At 46.7% G+C, this 18,899-nt stretch overlaps 1 protein-coding gene and 1 long non-coding RNA gene across 2 annotated transcripts in view; both read right to left on the bottom strand.

The window, feature by feature from the left end:
• LOC309841513 overlaps nucleotides 1–18,899 on the bottom strand; it is a 268,973-nt gene that overhangs the window by 156,885 nt on the left and 93,189 nt on the right. The window lies entirely within an intron of this gene.
• MICOS10 (mitochondrial contact site and cristae organizing system subunit 10) overlaps nucleotides 3,378–18,899 on the bottom strand; it is a 30,636-nt gene continuing 15,114 nt past the window's right edge. Inside the window, exons 2-4 of the mRNA XM_082684514.1 lie at nucleotides 7,037–7,084; nucleotides 5,845–5,954; nucleotides 3,378–3,622 (exon numbers count right to left, since the gene is read on the bottom strand). Of these exons, the coding sequence (XP_082540640.1) occupies nucleotides 3,608–3,622; nucleotides 5,845–5,954; nucleotides 7,037–7,084 (173 nt within the window). The 3' untranslated portion in view covers nucleotides 3,378–3,607. The remainder of the gene's footprint in view (nucleotides 3,623–5,844; nucleotides 5,955–7,036; nucleotides 7,085–18,899) is intronic.

Below are 18,899 nucleotides of genomic sequence, written 5' to 3'. Positions count from 1 at the left end.
TCTAACTACTTTGAGTTTATTTGATTACGAGAAACTCATTGGACACATCTTCTTCTTTCTCACATCTTGCTCATGTAGACTCTAAGAACCGGACTCCTTGAGCCCAAAGATGATGCCCTTTCTGTTCTGCACCAGTCCCCTTCCCACCCTTAATACCGTGTGCTCCGTTCTGACTCAAAGACCAAGCACCTCTTTCTAGTTCTTGTGTTAGCACATAGGTTTACCTCTCAGAGCCTGGAACGTAGGAATTCTTTTCTGCTCCCTTTACAGAGAAGGGAGTCGCTCGGGGAGGGAGTGGTGGAAATGGGAGCTCGGACCCAGCTCCTTGGTTTCAAACCCTATGCTCTTCCCTGCCACTTCCTCCCTCCCCACCTGTCCTCGTCCTTCAGGGCACTTCCCAGGCTCTAACAGCGATCCGCTGACGCTCACACCGGCTCCACACGGAGGCCGCTCAGTGAACACAGGAGCCTCCGCCCCACTCCGGCCCAGGTCGGTGTCCGCCCCCCGCCCCCGACCTCATCCTTTGCTGTCCCAGGCGAAGTGGTGCTTGCAGCACACTGTAAAAAAACAAAGTGGTGATAGCTTCCAGATGAGCTTGTTATTCTAAATTTAACATTCCTTTTGGTACTTCGAATTTCCACTTTCTCCGGTCCACAGCTTCGCATTTCTGTAATTAGAAAGCGTGCAACAGGAAGCGTGTTCGAGTCTCCCGCCCGCTCCGGAGGAAGGCCGTCCCAGCCCCATGGACGACGTCCTTGTGGAAATACTTTGCAGACTTTATTTGGACATGTTCAAAAATAGTCCGACAACAATACAATCAGACTGAACCATGACAAGTAAAATGTAATTATGGCTTGGTTACAATAAAAAAAAAAAAAAAGTAAACAGTGAGGCTTGGGAAAGCTAAAAGCAAATCTACATAGATCTCTCCTTCCATTCCCAGTCTCAGGGTTTCCTATAGGCATGATTTCAATACGGAGTCCTGGGATCTTTTGAAATGGATGAAAAGGGATGACACTCGCTTAAGGAGACAGCAAAGCAAGAGTATGTTTGAGGCCATTTCTCAGAACAAAGGCCCACTTCTGCCTAAGGCCAAAGCAGCCTGATAAAAGTTTCCCACAGTGGGTACTGGGAATGCCAAAGTCATTCACCTAAATGAGTTCAAAATACATATTGTTCTGGGCCAAATTATACAGTGTCAAGCTCAGACTGTATGAATTTATATATGTTGGCAGAGCAGGCCACTTTCGGGGCGCCACAGCCTTATCCAAGTATCCTGTGCCCAGCTGGGTTCCATCCCTCTCTCCCGAACCCATGAATTTCCTTGTATTTGGTTCCAGAAGGGCAGACAAGAAGCAAAGTCAACGCCTCACAGCCCCACAAGGGAAAAGAGCCCCAGAGGACTTGAATTTCTAATGAAACTTAAAGTAGAACAGAACATGTGCCTTTGCCAACAAGCTGGAACTTTCGGCAGGTTGATCGGAGATGGGGGCAGGGAGTGGAGACAAGATCAGGCAACCGTGCTTTGGGCCAGTGTCTGCTCAGAGCTCCAAGGCCGGAATACAAAGTGCTCTGGAATTAAAGCAAACAGCCAACGCTTCCTCCGGCCAGCCTTTGCCGGGAATCACTCCCTCACAGGGCTGACCAGTTTCTCAAACACAGAAGTGGCATTTCAAAGATGCTGGGCAAAGGGACCCTCCAAACATCATGCCCAAGCTGATGACTAAAGCAAGACAGGGAAGCCTCCTTCAGTGTCCATTTACACTCCATATCCTTCTGCTATCGTTCAGAGAAGTGGGTATGCTGTGTTTTCTTTTTTTTGGGAAAGGGACCGGTTATGAATGAAGATACAAAAATTGGAGGGAAACAGTAACTTTTAAAGCAAATATGAAGACAAGAGTAAGGGATGAGCCAGGCTGCAAAGGCATTTTTTCCTTTTCATGACATGGGTGGTCTTGATCACGGAATGAGAGGGGAGGAATGCAAACCAGCAGAATGGCTACGGCGAAGCCACAGCCAGGACTTCTAGTCCTGGGCTCAGGCCCACTTTGAGCTTTAAGTGATTCAACTCAACAAAAAGGCCCAGAGAGCAGAGGAGTCTGGACAGTTTGCAGGGCAGAGAGCCACTGCTGCCTGCTCTGGTTCAGAGTTTAGCATCCGCTTCTGAAAGGGGGGGGGGGGGGGTAAGGATGACGGAGGGAAAAAAGAGATGGTTTTTCTACCTGGAATCGACTCTTTACGACACCTGCAAGAACCGTCTAATCCATGTTCCAGGACTGGGGTCAGACGCTAGTTCCACCCCGGTGCCTGGCCTCACCCTCCACACCTCTGGCCCCTGCGGACCTCCTAGTCCTTCCCCAATGACCACATGCACCACGTGACCCAGCGCCTTCACGGAAGCCACCCTCCCGCTCTTCCTCGCCTGGCTCGAACATCCACATCAACTTTAAGAACCACGTCAGCTTTAAGGTCCACGGTACCCCTCCTCCAAGAGACTGCAGGCCCGGCCTTCCAGCACACTCCAAGTGGCTCGAGGGCAGAGGCTGTGTCTTACCTTTCCTTCTATCTCTGCAGCTTGGAACAGGGCCTGGCTCACACGAGATGCTCCACCCACACGTAACAGGATGAAGGGACCCGTGGGATCGAGCTCTGCTCATCTTCACTTTATTGTAGACAGAAGACACAACAGGAAAGACTGAGCTCTCTCCGGGTTTCTACACTTTCTCAGAAGAATTTGCTGTGATATTACTTTTGCATCCAGCCTCCCTGGTTCAAGTGAAACTAAAGGGATAAACTCACAAACGCCACGAGAAGCGGCCCCTCTGTCCTCAACCTTCAACTGATGGATGAAGATGAAATACCCCTGAACATGGCCTTCCAGCCCGGAGGGTGCGTATGCCTCGAGCTCTCCCCGCCCCCCAGGACGAAGCCCCCAGCGAGGTGAAGCCTGGACTAGGCCCAGCCCCACAAAGCTGCTGGCAACTGTGACAGGGATGGAGTGAGCCACCAACACAGCCCCGTGCACACCCTTCCCCCCAGCCCGCCTTGGGCCTCGGGCTGCAGGCCCCTCTGGAGCGTGCCCCGTGGGGTCTACGGTGAGGACAACACACAGACCTTAAAGAGCCGCTACAGAAGGCGAGGTACCTCAAGACGCCTGTCCTCGTGGGCAGACAACGCAGCCGCCGCTTCCGAGCACCAGCTCAGCAAGGCAGAGGCGGCCGCGACACCACCGGCAGGGGATGAGGGGGGGACGCACAAGGGCTGTGGTTTCAGGAAGGCTCGCGGGGACCAGGAGGTGACAGCTGCTGGTAGTTCTGACACAGTCTTCCTGAGGCTCAAAAGACCAAAGGCAAAGAAACGCAGGCGATGCACCGGGCTGCCTATTTTTAATTTATTTTTTTTAAGACCACCTCCTTGCAATTTCCAGAGAGAAAATACAAAACAAGAAACAGACTTCATTTCAAATACGAGAACAGCGTGCTGGAGTTTGAAGCATTACTGATAACATCGTTACAGAAGAAAGTCAGCTTACTCCAGGCACTTCAGTATTCCTGAGGAATGAACACGATTTCTCTTTTCCTCCCACTGGGATGTTCTCAGGTGTAAGTCACTGCTCCTGCTCCTAGAAAGTGAGGACACTGATTAGAAGTGTGCGGACCACATGTGCACAACCATCTCCCACCCACAGAACCAAGGGGCCCCAAACCTTGATGCCCGACCTGCTTTACAGAGCACGAGAGAACTGTGAACACCGATCTCAGGGTCTCCAGAGTGGCTCCCTAATCCTGGGGGGAGGCCGGAGGGGGAAAGGCCCAGAGTCAGGACCCGGACAACTGTTCCTAAAACTTGTCCAAGGGCTGCATCACCAATGAGCGGACACCGCGCGGCTCTGGAACCGATCAGCCGACTACCGGCGGGAAGACTGCATTTCCTCATCTGCTGAAGAAGGGTAAGGAAAACCTCTCCCACGAGTCTACTGGGAGGGAAGTCTCGAGAAAGAACAGAGAGCCGAGGCACCTAGGAGGGCCCACAAAGGTGCAGTGTGCCCTCGGCAGCCAACGACTGTGGGAGGACCGCCTGCGCTGTGCCCCTCTCTGCGGAGAATGGAGCTGACCAGAGGCACAGACTCGAGTCCAGGTACGGCTACAGGGCTATTCTGGAGCAGTACACACAAGGCTGTTAAAAAGGAACAATATTTTCCACAGCAGCTCCCAGCCATGAAATGTATAATATGCATACGATCATCCCAAGCCACACTATCCACAACAGCTCAAGTCTGCAACAACGAAAACCTTCCAAACAATTAAAAGACCCGAAGCTCCTCTCTGGTTCCCTTCTGCTCTCCCCAAATCCAGCTGTGGGGCCAAGAAAGCAAAGGGTAGGGGATGGTGGAAAATGCCTGTCATTGGCTTTGGTGTCACACAGCTGTGCCTCTTCTCGTCCCTTCGAGAACCTCACCTGGGCTCTGGAACAGGGACCGCCCATGGAGGGCGCCCAGGCTCCCCCCGGCCAACTGGTCTCGCCACCGCCAATTCTCTGGCAGAGCATGCGGGCTGGTGGCCCGGCTGGCAACAGGCGGTCCGAGCAGGTTCTAAAACAGAGGCCACTGAGCTGTGGTGGGGACTGTCATTTGAGCTTTCAGGACCCTTGTGGCTCCAGCTTTCAACCAGAACCGGGACACTTGACAGAACGGCATCTTCTGCTCTACCTGTCATTTTGGTGGAACGCTGGGGAAGTCCATCACGGTTTCTCAGCGGGCCTCGACTGTTCCCGCCGGCATTTCTACAGATGCGGCACCTCACAGCTCCCGGTCACTTGGTCAATTCTCACACCCCTGCTCACAGCAACCACGTAGGCGGAAATCATAACCCTCATTTTACAGACAGAAGCCAGAACCTCACGAGTGAAAACACACAGGAGGCGAGCGGTGGGGCGGCCCAGGACCCACACCCCAGGCCCCTGTGGCTTCTCAGCCCTTTTCCCGCACCTCCCTGCTGTGCCCAGACCCTAGCAACTACGCTCAAGGGTGACCCAGAAAGGAGAGGGTTCCATATGTCCAGGGAACGGGACGCTCTGCACCGAAGCTGGTGTTGCTGTGAAGACTATGCCTTAGGAAGCCCGAGGCCACCCACATCTACCAGGATACACGGTTTACTTCACTCCGTCATTTCCTATCTGAGTGTCTACTTTGTTCCAGGCCCTGGGGACACAAAAGTAAATACCACCCTTGTCCTTGGGCACCCAGCCTCCCATGATCCTTTCCCCCAAACCTGGCAGTAATCAGTCATCAAAAGTAAGGCAACGGGAGGAGCCTCAGGGCTACCTTCTCCTTCCTGAAGTGCGGGCCACAGGTTCTCATCCTGCTGCCATTACTAAAAGTCCACCTGCAGACAAGGACTGCAGCAGGATCAGATGGGACTTAGAGTCAAGAACCTCCCTTCTCCAACAAACAGTGGAAGAATGCCGAGTCTCAGCTGTCCTTTGGTTTGGCGGGAGCCCGTGTTGAGATGCTGACATGGCACTGAGATCTTGAACCTCGGTGCCCCTTATGGACACTCAAGACGAAGCTACTGCTGCGATGACAGGTCGTCCCGCTCCGCCTGCTAGCGTGAGGGCACCCGCGTGAATGCACAGGTGCGTCTCAGGCCGCAGCGGGAGGGAGGGACTTTAGGCACCAAAGCCGTGTCACCATCACTGAAGGCCAAAGAGCAGTTAGGAGGAGCTCAGTGGTGCCACGATGACACACACCGTTTATGAATTATATATGCTCCGAAGAGTTCTTCAGGTCCTCTGGGGAAATTCCTTGCCTTTTAAAAGAAAGAGAATGATCAACTCTGTACGTACTTTGACGTATTTTCCGTGGAGAAGATACGGAGCCTGGAAATCATGCTGACAGTTGGAGTAGGCCATTCCCAATCCCATGCCAGAACCAAAGGCTAACGGCCACATTCTCCCTGGTGAACAGAAAAAGGAAAATCTCATAGGGAGCCATTAAGAGAAGATAAAGCTTTTTCTCTGGCTTAAATACACTTGCTCAGGGCTAATAAACATTCAGCATGCCTCCTACTGATAACCATAATGCGCCACATGTTTCTATCAGGGTTTAATCAACAGTGAAATGCCACTGAATTTATTAATTAATACTTGAATCGATACTTGAATTATTTAATTATTTAATATTAATTATTAATTAATACTGAATTTATTAATTCAGCCAATATTTATTAAGTACCTACGCTGCTGCGTTTGAGGTCTTAACAAGTGGAGCAACATGAGAGCAGATGTGGTTGAACCTTTTCATTTTTATATATATCCGTTCTCATCATTTGCTCATTTTAACTCATTTCTCAACCTTATCAGAAATACCACCCTTTGGGAAGGTGCTTGAATTTTAAATGGAATCAAGTAAATTTTGATTGCAGCAAGTCATAAAGCCTATATATGCCAATACTGCACGTGATTAGTTTGTGTCAGCCCTGCGTGTTAGGATTCTCTGGTCATGTGTTCCCTGCCCATTCGTTGCGGAAAGGGGTCAAAGGGAACCCTCTGGCTTCTATTCAACAATCAAACTTCAGAATGAAAGGGATACTGCCTGAACTTTGCTTAGGAGAATTTCTGGACAAAAAGTATGTGTGTTTCTGGTCCACTTGTTTTTATGACCAGCAAGACTCATTTTCAAGTTCCTTTAGAAAAACTTAGAATTAATTAGAAATATTTGAGCATGTAGATTTGGCCAAGTGACTCACTGGCATAAAGCAGAGGCTTTTCAGATGATATCATATTGAAGATATCAGGCACCCTGACTCAACGCCCAGTGGGGAGCTCTAGAGGTACCCAACCCACTCTGACCTTTTCCAAGTCCATGTTCTCTGTCTAGCACCTTTTGACAGTGGCCTACCTACACCCATAAATGGATGGGGTGGCAACCAAGTGGTCGTGCCCTCCAGAAGTGTGCCTGCTGTGTGTGTGTGTGTGTGTGTGCACGCGCGCATGCCCAAGAACATTATGTTGAAAAGACAGTAAAAGTCACACTTACTTTTAAAGAAGGTAAGTGAGAAAACAAGTCCTAATCCAAAACCAGTACCTACAAAGAAGGAGAAACACGTTAAATCTTAAAACAGTAACTTAACAGAAATAAAACGAGCATTTCATAAATGTGAACATCTACAAAACAAATTCTTTTCTTAAATAATTTGGTACGGAGTTGATTTTCTCGTTTCTAACCTTATCGTCAGAGGCTTTACACATGCCTTTGGTCCTTCTGCCTATAACAGGGGAGAGAAACTTTACTCCCAATTCTGTCTAGACAAGTCTGGCAGGGCAGGGGGAACGAGCCAAGAGACAATGCTTGAGCCGACGCTCTGGGCCCTGCTTGCAAACAGTGTCTGGCATTCTGGGCGCGCCAGGCCCTCTTCCAAAGGGGTGCCGGAGCTAGAACATCAGACTGTAAACAATGTCAACCGAAGTTCCCCTGTCAGTGCAGCATTTTGAGTGAAGGCTACTTCTTGAGGAATAGGGAAAGGAGTGATGCAGAACATTCCCAAAGGCTGTCACATGTCAAGACACAAGAGTCCTCCGTCAGAGGGAAAGCGCTTCCTCAAAAGTCCCGAATGTGGAGATTAGTCCCCTTCCCTTGTTTTCACTCACAGGGCATTTTCAACCACGATCTTTCAAAATAAAAGAACAGATGCAAGCCTATTTTAATGGTCTGGTAGAAAAAAAAACTAAATATGTAATTTTCAATCAAACCTCACTCATAGGAACCTAAGCCTGTGGGGGAAAATGACCAGATCCTCATTTTTACCAGTATTTCTCAAACCTAGTCATTTGAGCACTGCCATCACAATTTTCGCTAAATCTACATTATCTTCACAATTACTTGTTTACTTTAAAAAAAAAAAAAAAGAAAAATCAATGCATGTGTTTAATTAAATGAATTTTGTGTAATCATAGCTTTGAGTACGAGTTATATCTTTTTCATAAGATGTGTTAAAACGAGGGGTGCCCAGGTGGCTGAGTCGAGGGCTCAGGTCATGATCTCAGGGTCTCGGGACTGAGTCCCACATTGGGCTCCCTGCTCTGTGGGGAGCCAGCTTCTTCCTCTGACTCTCTCTCTGTTTCTCATGAATAAATAAATAAAATCTTTAGCAAAATGTGTTAACATCAATGGAGAACCATTAAAATAATTTTTTTTTTTGGTCTGTGGTACCATTTTAAGGGAAAAAAAGAAAATCACACCCCTCTGCCCGTACAAAAGTGATACATGGCCTAAAGTTTGAAGTAACTAAGTTTTCTATTATCGAAACAGTTATATACACCAAGAAGAGTGCCAAGGCCTGATTTTCTATTTGTTTTTCAGACGTGACAACTGGGTATTCTGGTATACCCTGGTATACCCTTCCAGGGTATTCTGAGGCTCTTGACAAAGAGTCTACTCCAGAGACCAACTGAGCCCCCAACCAACCTCCCTTACAATTAAGCACCACAAGAAAGTCCTGATTCTCACTCTGCCTTAATAGTTTTCCGATTTTGGCTGTTGGAATTCCACGAGCATCTTCTCTGTCTAACCATGACCTTGGGCTACTGCAGCGCAAACACTCAGCGTACTTTCCGGCTACCGGCCTGACCTCTCTGCTCTAAATGCAGAACGTCGGCCCAAGAGACCTCGTTCACATCAGTTTTTATCCATCCATGCAACCGCCCAGCTGATGGCGGCCTGAAGAAGGTATTTATGCCACTTACTGAGAACGATTTCTGATTATTCTCGTCTGCCACATAGATGTGGCCACAGCACAGGTTTCTTCCCTATGACTACATCCTACACAAATAGGAGTTTTTATTACAAATCGTGACTTTGCCCTGTCCGATAGACCCTGCATGAGGCCCGGTGCTCAACTTTAAAACGCAGTATCTGAAAATCACTCATGTCACCCTACTGTTCATATAATTTATAATACAGTGGAAAGCTCATCAGTTTACAGACTACAACAGTTAAACCTGCTCAAAGCGGACATCATCTGAAGGAAAAGGAATTAACGTTTTGGTATTTCCCATGAGTACCCACCATTCTCTCCCCACCCTGCCCCCAAATTCTCTTTCAAACCAAACAACAACCTGATACAGTAATATCCCCCATTTTTCAGGTGCAGAAAATACTTTGCTCGAGGGTACTCCGTTCGGTGAGTGGAAGAGCAGAGTAGGGACCAGGTCTGCCGGACTCCAAAGCCACCCTCCCAGCTGTCTTGACATTGGAGTCTCCTACAACCTCAACCCCCACACAATCCCTACCTCCCAAGAGAAAGCCGGGGTGTCGGGATTTCTACTGCCAGTGAAGTGATATAGCCAAAAACCAAGTGGTGCTTATCATGCAACAGCCCAGAACGCTGGACGACCAGGGCAGTAACAAGTCTGCACAAGGCCCAAAGGGCTTGTTCAGATTCCTTCCCAGACTAATCCTACTGCACAGGTCACAGACACAAGTCCACCTGATAGGTGAGATCCAAGAGCTTCGGAGAAACGCAAGCTGTCGTGACTGATACTCCTTGGCGAGAATCTGCTGTTGCAGATTTATAAAATGGCACTGGGTTCAATTTCAAAGCAACTTGCCTCACCCCCTTGCAGCTGGAAGATGAGTAAGACAGTAAATTGGTACTAGAAAATGAGGTAAAGGATTTGGACCGGCTTACAGATCTCAAACCAGGCAATGGGACGGGGAGGTAGGCCAGTAAAAACATAATGGCTTACAATCAGAGCTTTTGGTCTTCTCCATCTGGAAGGCGATGTTTTGGCAAACAAATCAAAAGCCCAAAAGGAAAATATTTCAGCATTTTTCTTGTCCCTCTGACTCCATGCCTGTCTCTCCTACTTTTCCCCAAGGAAAGAAAGCTCTCAGACGCTCAGTTTTTCCAAATAGTAGACCAAGAATGGTCTAGGAGAATCGCTCATCACAGAGATGAGAAATGTGACGACACCAATCAACAGAGCCCAGGAAATCTTTACTGGACACTTAAGCTCAGGTACATGCCCAACACCCAGTTCTGCTTCCAGCGAAGGCACCTCTCTACAAGTCTGAGATCCAAATCCCGGTTCAGACTAACCGAAAGACAGAGTGAGCTCCACATTCTCCAAATGGGCTGCTACCTCTTCAAGTCTTAACAGCAGTTTCTTTCCCTCTCTGTTTCTGTATTTTTAAGACCCCAAATAACAAGACTGTTCTCTTCAGAAAAATATAATACAGAAACTGACTTTTTCAATGCCAATGTTTTATTTAAACTTAGCTATCTGAGTTATTTGCGAGATTAGCGATGGTGGAGCCGCCGATGAGTTTACGGGCTCAAGTTCTCACATGCTGGATTTCTTTTAAAAGGCAACACGCTGCTTCAAAGAAAGTCCCACCTGATCCGGGGACACCCACTCCGCAGCTGTTTCCACTAAAGATTGGCACCTCTAGGCCACATTTAAACTTCATAACAATAAAACATGAAAGGTTTGTCTTACAATAAAAACAAACCAACATGGAAAAGAGAAGAGATTTCTCCGCCTTTGGCCACTTTTTTGTGTTGTTGCATGACAAGCTCTCTTAGAGGAAAAAAGCCAAAGGAAAAAGTACAAAGCATTTTTCACCTTCCCTGGAAGCAAATATTTAACTATGAATCAAGTTTATATAACTTCACCTTCCCCCCACCTCAAGCCTGGTTTTTTGCTCTGTGCTGTCTGGAATGATAAATCACCCTAAAGGAAAGAAATGCCCGATTATAGGTACACATCTTCCTCGTGGCAAAGTCCAGTTATGAGGGGAAGGAGCGGGGGCAAGGCAAACACACACACACACACACACACACACACAGAGGAGCCTTATGGAATTGACATTAGGCAAGGAGCCCAAGCTCCAAAACCATTTCTTTTGGAGAGGAAAAAGAATTGGCACCAACTCTTTCAAAAAGAAATTACTCCAAATCAATCTAACCTGGCACTTCAGTGCATGCCCAGTGCCCGAAAGGACATCATAGAGCTGGCTAGCGGAGAAGCACAAATGTTTAGGGAGGACCAATTCCTTAGTAGTTCATCAGATACTATTTTAATAACAAAACAAGAAAGAACTCACTCCCACTAACGACACATAAAATACATATAAAATACTGCCGTATCTTATGCCCAAGTAGATTTTGTAACGGGTTTAAAAGAATAACCACCCAAGGCAGTACATCCGTGGATGCCTGAAGCCACGTTCTGTGCAAGGAAGGGAAGGACATAATGTACGCTGACGGCTATTATGGTGACCTGAGGACAACTTATGGTTCCCACTTTATTTAGAGAAGTCTTTGCTCGCGCCATGCCACCTAGCATAAAGCTTTACTTCACTGCAAATCGTTAAGAAGCATAATCAGCAAGAATTAACAAGCAGACTACACAATCGGATTGCAGTCCTGGGGTAGAAGTGTACTTTGGATGCGAGCCCCTACACAGAACAAGTTGTAGCAATTCACTCTCCTGCAGCACCGACTTGGTAAAAGCTGCACTTGCCAACGGACTTGCAGGCCAGGGCGAGGGACTCTTTGTTTGGAGGGGCACAGAAAAAAAAATCCTCATTAAGTCACTTAGAAAACATTTCTAGGAAAGATGTCGGTGGGGGGCGGGGGGGACCATGGGCCCACTTTAGCAGTAACTTACTACACGATAATTTAGCTCTCCTTCCAGCTTACGTTTAGCATTTTATTTTGATTTTTCATTTTTATTAGTTTTTAATTTTAATTCCAGTATAATTAACAGTGTTGTATTAGTTTCAGGTGCATAATACAGTGATTTCAACAATTCTCTACACTACTCAGTGCTCATCATGAGAACTGGACTCAGATTTCACATATTAAACAAAGTGCCTAGATTCACAAGCCTACTGTACAGTTATCAATGGTAAGATCTGACCCGTATCAAAAAATTAAGTGAAACTGCAAAGCAACTCCATTTTAATTTCTTTAACTTATATCGAAATGTAGGAGTAAAAACTTAAGTACCATCGCAACTGGCAGTTTTGTGACCATGAGAAGCTTCAGGAATTCCAAGCAAGTTTTTCAGATTCCCTAGAAGCCACGTGCCAACCAACTTTATTTGTAAATGTAAAAAATAAAGGTTCCCAAAGCAAGGAGGGCTTTGGTCTCCGGTTGAGTGGCATGGCAAGAGGACTGGTGCCATCACGAGATGAGCCTATGTCAACCATTGTTCCAACTATTGTTCAGCAGCTAGCTCTGACCTCAGCCATTACTAACGTCACCTGGCCTCAACCTGCTAGGCTACAGAGTAAAAACAATCTCACAGGGTTGCTGTTTCAGGAAAATGTAAGGTATCTGGGACAGAACTCAACAAGTGGTAGTAAGTTCTGTTACTCGTCTAATAAAACTCAAAATAGGTCAAAAGTGTCATGTAATAGTTAATCCTCTATTAAAATACAACCCACTGGGGCACGTGGGTTAAGCCTCTGCCTTCGACTCCAGTCATGATCTCAGGGTCCTAGGATCGAGCCCCGCATCAGGCTCTCTGCTCACCAGGGAGCCTGCTTCCCCTCCTCCCCCCGCCCCACCCTGCCTGCCTCTCTGCCTACTTATGATCTCTCTCTGTCAAACAAATAAATAAAATAAAATACAACCCACTGGCTTGCCTAAGATCACACCATGGGGGAGCCATGGCTGAAAGTCACAATCCCTGGCCCCCCCCAACTCTGCATGGGTATCAGCAATTTTTCTACAGGAACATCTCAGGCTTTGACAGGCGGGTTTTTTTCTTTTAAAAAGAGGGGATTCCTTCAGACTCACGGCTAACTAGAACATTTTGCTTAAAATATGACAAAAATTTTCCTAGAGCTACCTGGTGTTTCATAAAGCTCTAGCTATGCTTTGAACACGGATTAATATCAAACCGATCTATTTATAATGGGCACGCTTTCCTGCTCAATCATGTTTCGATCAACGCTATTACAATCATCAAATGCATTTGTTATGACAGAACAAACAAGAATGTGCTTTTATAGAGAAAAAAAGTACCCTTGGGACTGAGTTTAGTGAGAATTACATTTCCAAGAAACATTTCTGATTTATGAAAGATGCTCAGGGCCCAATTTATGAGGAAAAAAAAGTTTTAAGTCAGCTCCAAACTGTGTTACTTAATGCTCTGAGGCAAAGAAGGACGGACCCAGGTGTTCACATGTAAATGCCAAGTCGTGTGAATTAACCAAGAAAGTGGGCGGGACCAAAGACCCAGCGATGGTAAATTCAGTCTGTGTTAACCAGCCTCTCCAAAGTCTGCGGTGCTGCAGGGTATACAGGAACCAGACCAAGAACGTCATATTGTACAAGTCCTCCACCTTCCTGGGTCTCTCGGGACTAGACGGAGGCCGGAACATCTGAGGGAATTTTTCAGGTGGACGTCAATTCCCAGGATCCTGATCAGAACAAGCAAGCCAGTCAGCAGAACACAGTAAAGATAGGGAAGGCAAATGTGGAAGTCATTACTGGGGTGCTCTGCTTCAAGAACAGCCAAACTCATTAAATGAGTGCGTGTGGCACATGATCCAACTTTGGGAATTCTGACAGCCATACAGCTTTCCAAGAATGCACAAAGAAAGGAACAGGTTTGGTACACATTTTACTAACATATAATTAGCTAATAAATTCACATGTGGGCATAGCATGCAGGAAAATGAGAAAACGCTCTTAAGACTAATTTAAAGGAGACTGAAAAAATGCAGAATTACTAAGTTTCAATAAACACAGTAAAAGACGCAATGCATCACACTTTTCTGGGAGAGGAGGCTTTGGAGGTACTAACATTGACAGTGTCGGGCACTGTAGACTGTTTCTGTGTATTATTTCATTGAATCCGCAGAACCGCGGATTCCTGTCTCCCAGAAGAGGAAAGAGTTTAGTGGAACTGACTTACCCGAGTACACACAACTACAAAAGTAGAATTCCAACCCAGGCTGTCTGACTCCAAAGTCACGGCTCTTTCCTATACACAGAGATCAACTTCACGGAGGGTTGAAACAGCAGGGCAACTGGTCTCATTCTATTCATGATAACGTGTCTTCTGCACTATGACACGTAGTTTATGACTATGGCACTCTTCAGTCCCTCAAGAAAACAACAGAAACCACAGATGTCTGACTTTTCAGGAGGGAAACAAAAGCCTGAAATTATGCAGAATCAATGAGAGAGAGTCCACAACTCAAAACTCAAACTGGGAAGTACTCCCTCTGCTCACCGGCCGAGACTGGATGAAACCAAATGAGCTGAGAGCTGATCAAATGAATCCAAATTCATCCAAACTGTTCAAAAGGGTACTTCCAGTGAGGGTCCTCCTTCCCAACACCCCCATCCCTCCAGCCCATCCCCATCAATACAGTAACTGGACTCTCACCTCTGGGAAAGGAAACGTAAGAATCAGGGATTCGGGATTACCAACACGGCCGTCATGATAGCGACTACGTGGTCGCCTACTCCTGATTCAAGTCACAAATTCAATGGAGAAACAAGAATCGGTAATTTCTCTTCCTTGCGCATCTACTTAAACCACGTTTATGAGCATTTGTTAAGCAGAAGGCACAGGTGTTTCCTCTTTGAAGGTGGGAATCGTTACAGGGCGGTCTATTTCAGCGATAAGGCTGTGTGGACTTGGGGTAAGACAGGCTAGACATGAAGGAGAATGCCGGTTAGGTTACTTATTAGTCTCAGCGTGTCTCAGTCCTTGGGCAAATGACAGAACTTCGCCGCATCTGTTTCTTCATATGGAAATCAGGAATACCGACAGGACCTGTCCCCGACCGGGGAACAGCGAGGATGACACATCACAGTGTGTGTAAAAAGCCTGGAAGAACAGCACACGGCACACCATACTGTCACCCCCTTCCTCTCCCAACCAGCCAAACCATCTCGGCGGGTTAGAGAAGGGAGTAGGGAGAAGGTGGTAAGCCTGTTCAAGAACAAATCAAAACTTCAAATATTTACTGAGTGCTGAAGGACAAGAGTTCAGGTCAGAAATAAGTGAGACAGAGTCTCTTCCCTGGGGAGCTTCTGATCAGGGAAGGAGAGTAAGTCAGGTATCCAGAAAACTGGCAGGGGACCACGTTCTGCTGGTCCAGAGGAAGACAGTGGGAGGAACACACTTAGCTGGAAAGACTTTTTTAAATGCCTGCAAAAGAGGTGTGTCATTTGAGTTGTCTTAAAGAGCAGACGGTTAACAGCCGTCTGTATAGAGGGGTGCGTGCTCCATCCACCCAAGGCTCATGCAGGGGAACAGGGGAACGGGGGAGGGGGGTTGCGGGGAGAGCCTGCCTTAAGCATGAAGCATGTCCTGGAGCAGGAGATAAGGCTAGAAAGGGATCAGGGCCATTCTGAAAGCCCCAAAATATCACGGCACTTACTCTAGCAGGCAGGAGGCTGCCCTAAAGTTTTTTTTTTTTTAATATGTAATATGAGGGGTGCCTGGGTGGCTCAGTCCTTAAGCAGCTGGCTTCGGGATTAAAAAAAGGGTCCTGGGATCAAGCACTGCATGGGTCTCCCTGCTCAGCAGGAAGCTTCTCCCCCTCCCACTCCCCCTGCTTGTGTTCCCTCTCTCTCTGTCAAATAAATAAAGTCTTCGAAAGAAAAATATGTAACTTGATTGAACCTATGCTTTAGTAAGACTCGTCTAACTAAGGTGTGTAGGATCACTTGGAAAGGAAGAAGACATTTTGCTGGCAGAATTTACAGGCTTAACAACTGACTATGTATATGTGAGTCTGGGGTTTGGGGGCTGCACTGGGGCAGGCTGTCAAAGAAAATGCTGAGAACCTCTATCTGGATAACTAGAAAAACATGGGTGCTATTTATAATAGTTATATATATTTATAACATTCATCAACTAACCTTTTAATACCAAATCCCCTTTACCTACAACATAACTGGGTTTATAAAACCGCAACAGTTGGGGCGCCTGGGTGGCTCCGTCAGTTGAGTGTCAGACTCCTGATTTTGGCTCAGGTCATGATCTCAGGGTCATGGGATCAAGCCCCATGTCTGGCTCCGAGCTCAGCATGGAGTCTGCTTGTCCCTCTCCCTCTGATCCCCGCCCCCATGCTCTCTAAAATAAATAAATAAAATCCTAAAAAAAAAGGGGGGGGGACATCTACGATGTTTTCAGAACACTACAGAACATTAAGTGAAAAGCATTCACTAAGCACTTATGCTTCAGGAGTCCGTTATCTCATTTAATCCTCACGATAAACTTCCTTCATTAGCCCCATCTTACAGGTCAAGAAACAGAGACACAGAAAGGGTACGTTCCTTGCCCCAGGTCACACATCTGGGATTTGAACCCAGGCAGCCTGACTCCAGAGGCCTGGTGCTTGACTGCCCCCCTCACAGACACACAAAGCTATTTAAATACTTTTGACACCCTAAAGTAGATGAAATGCCTTCCCAAGCTGTGCCAGCCAACACGATGCGTGAGCATTTCCTTCAGCATACAAACTGAGCCCCTACTGTGTGCCAGCTGCCAGGCCAGGCCCTGCGATCGGTCAGCTCGTGGTCCGGGGCTGGAACTGACTGTAACCAAGAGGTTGAGGTGCAAGGTACGATGACGGGAACAGGCACAATGCATGAAAAGCACTGAGGAAGACACGCAAACCATTCTTGCGGGGTAGAGAGGGGGCAAGGGAAACGGGCTCCAAGGAGCTCCTTGCTGCCAAGTCATCCAGTGTGAAGTCGACGGAGCAAGGGTGTTTCCTGCCGCACTAAGCACCCCCCCCCCCCGCGCCTCTACTGTAAGCAGGAGGGAAACTACCGGGAATCAAGCGAGGGAAATGACATACCCAATGAGCACTTGACAACATGCCTGCTTTGGCGGCAACGGGGACAGATGCGAAGAGGCCCCCATCAGAGACATCAGAAACGGGGGGTGCCGACAAGAGAAAGCTGTCACAGCAGCCCAAGGGGGAAACAGGTCCAGACCACACTCTCCTCTGCCCATCTGACTGGAAAATGGTAGTTTATATATATACTGTGGTCTCTCGCTCCCCTGTCCCCCCTGCTATGCAGGATGGAAAGGGAAGGCATTAGAGGCGTGACTATGGTCTGGGGTTAGGAACTTCTAAGCAGTAGGAGTGACCACACTCAGTAACGACTCTTAAATAAGGGATCCTTAAGACACAGTCACGGACAAAGGTGAGCAGAGATAGAAAAGGGGCTCAAATATTTGAAAAATACACCAGTGGTTTTGCATTTAAGATCCTGCTGGTGCAAATGGAGAATATATCCCAAAAGAGCTTTTGCAAAGGTGTCGCAAGGATTCATCTGAGTTTCGGAACTTCTGTAAGCATCTTTCTCTCGCTATTCAAATCTAACTCTAATAAGGGGCCCAAGACAAGCAACAGTGCCCAGATGACTTTATATTCCAGTAGTGGTCTGCAGTCTTTCTTGAAGGCATCCTTATTCCACAGAGCCCCATAATACACCTCTCCAAACCACTGCACTTGCATACATAAAGAAGCCAAGAAATTAATTTTCATAAACTGAGTAAAGAAAAAAAAGTCTTCTAAAACAGAAGTTATGAGCTGAAATAAAATGAATTTCAAGTTGTAGTGGGAACAAGAAGAAAAATACGCTGTGGGTTTTTGATGGTGAGAGCCAATCTTTTCTGGGAATTCCTAAGATTGGTAGCACATATTCTAATGTCAAGACAATGTGAGACTAGAGCATTAATATACTCATTTTTGCTTCTGGTCAAAATGGGATATTTATGAGGTCGTGAGTTCAGGATTTGTCACATGTAGGCCTATAAGAAAATGGTCAAAAAAAAAAAAAAGAAAAGAAAAGAAAAGCCTTTGAACTAATGATTTCAATTTAATCATTTGAGATGATGCCAAGAAAGTAGCAGCTTTCTTAGGGCTGCTTTTTAGCAAAAGGTGAAATGTGCTGCTTAAACCATTCACTCCAGTTAATCATTGAAAATCAGACAGAAATTTTGAGTGGTTTACATGTGTAAGTTCTGACAATCAGAAACATTTGTTCTGACTCGTAAACATTTGTCAAAGTAAGTCTACCAATCTGTCAACAATTATGTCAGAGTGTTACAATAATTATAAACTATTCTAAGCATTCTAATGCAGCTTTAGGTTGGATAAAGAAACTTGACATAAACACATGGGATTTCAATGCCTCCCATTTGCACTGTTAACTCTCAATCAAATAGTTCTAAATTCTACCAGCAGAAACCCAACTGAAGCACCCTGGGAAAAAGCCCTGCGGCCAGCCCGCTCTCCCAGCCCTGCCGCACACCATTCTGCTACTTGGCTTCCTGTCGTCATCAATACGGACTCATATTCTCATATGCTCTATCCTTCCCATATGCATGCATGCGGTGTTGTTTTAAGGCTCTAAAAATAATGGGCTATGCTTTCTTTCAAATCATTCTAATTATTCTATTTGTTACTTTTTCTTCATTTCTCACATCGATTTCAGCTGCTGAGAAAGTACGTGCACATGATACATGAATATGTGACCCATGTTGTGTGAGCATTAGTCTGGAAGGCTGTGGTGGGGGAGCCACAGAGAGTAAGAAGTTCAGAAGTTACACAAGCCTAGGGCAAGGTTTCTCAAACTCAACTACCAGCATTCGGGGTGTACAACTCCTGGGCGCCGTTCTGCGCATGACAGGATGTCTAGCAGCATCCCTGTCCCTACACACTAGGTGTCAGCAGCACTCCTACTCCCCCACTCCCTATATGGCAACCACACAAGTTGCCCAATGTTCCCACAGCGTAGCTATAAATCACTCCCAGTGGAGAACCACCCGTCTAGGGGTTTACAATTTATAAAGTGCTTTCATATCCATTTTGATTAGTATCTCATTCTGAGCTCATCAAAATCATGTAG

This window comes from Mustela nivalis (assembly GCF_964662115.1).
Source record: "Mustela nivalis genome assembly, chromosome: 10".
NCBI lineage: Eukaryota > Metazoa > Chordata > Mammalia > Carnivora > Mustelidae > Mustela > Mustela nivalis.
The sequence above is the reverse complement of the archived record's forward strand: the minus strand, read 5'-3'. Positions and strand labels throughout refer to the sequence as shown.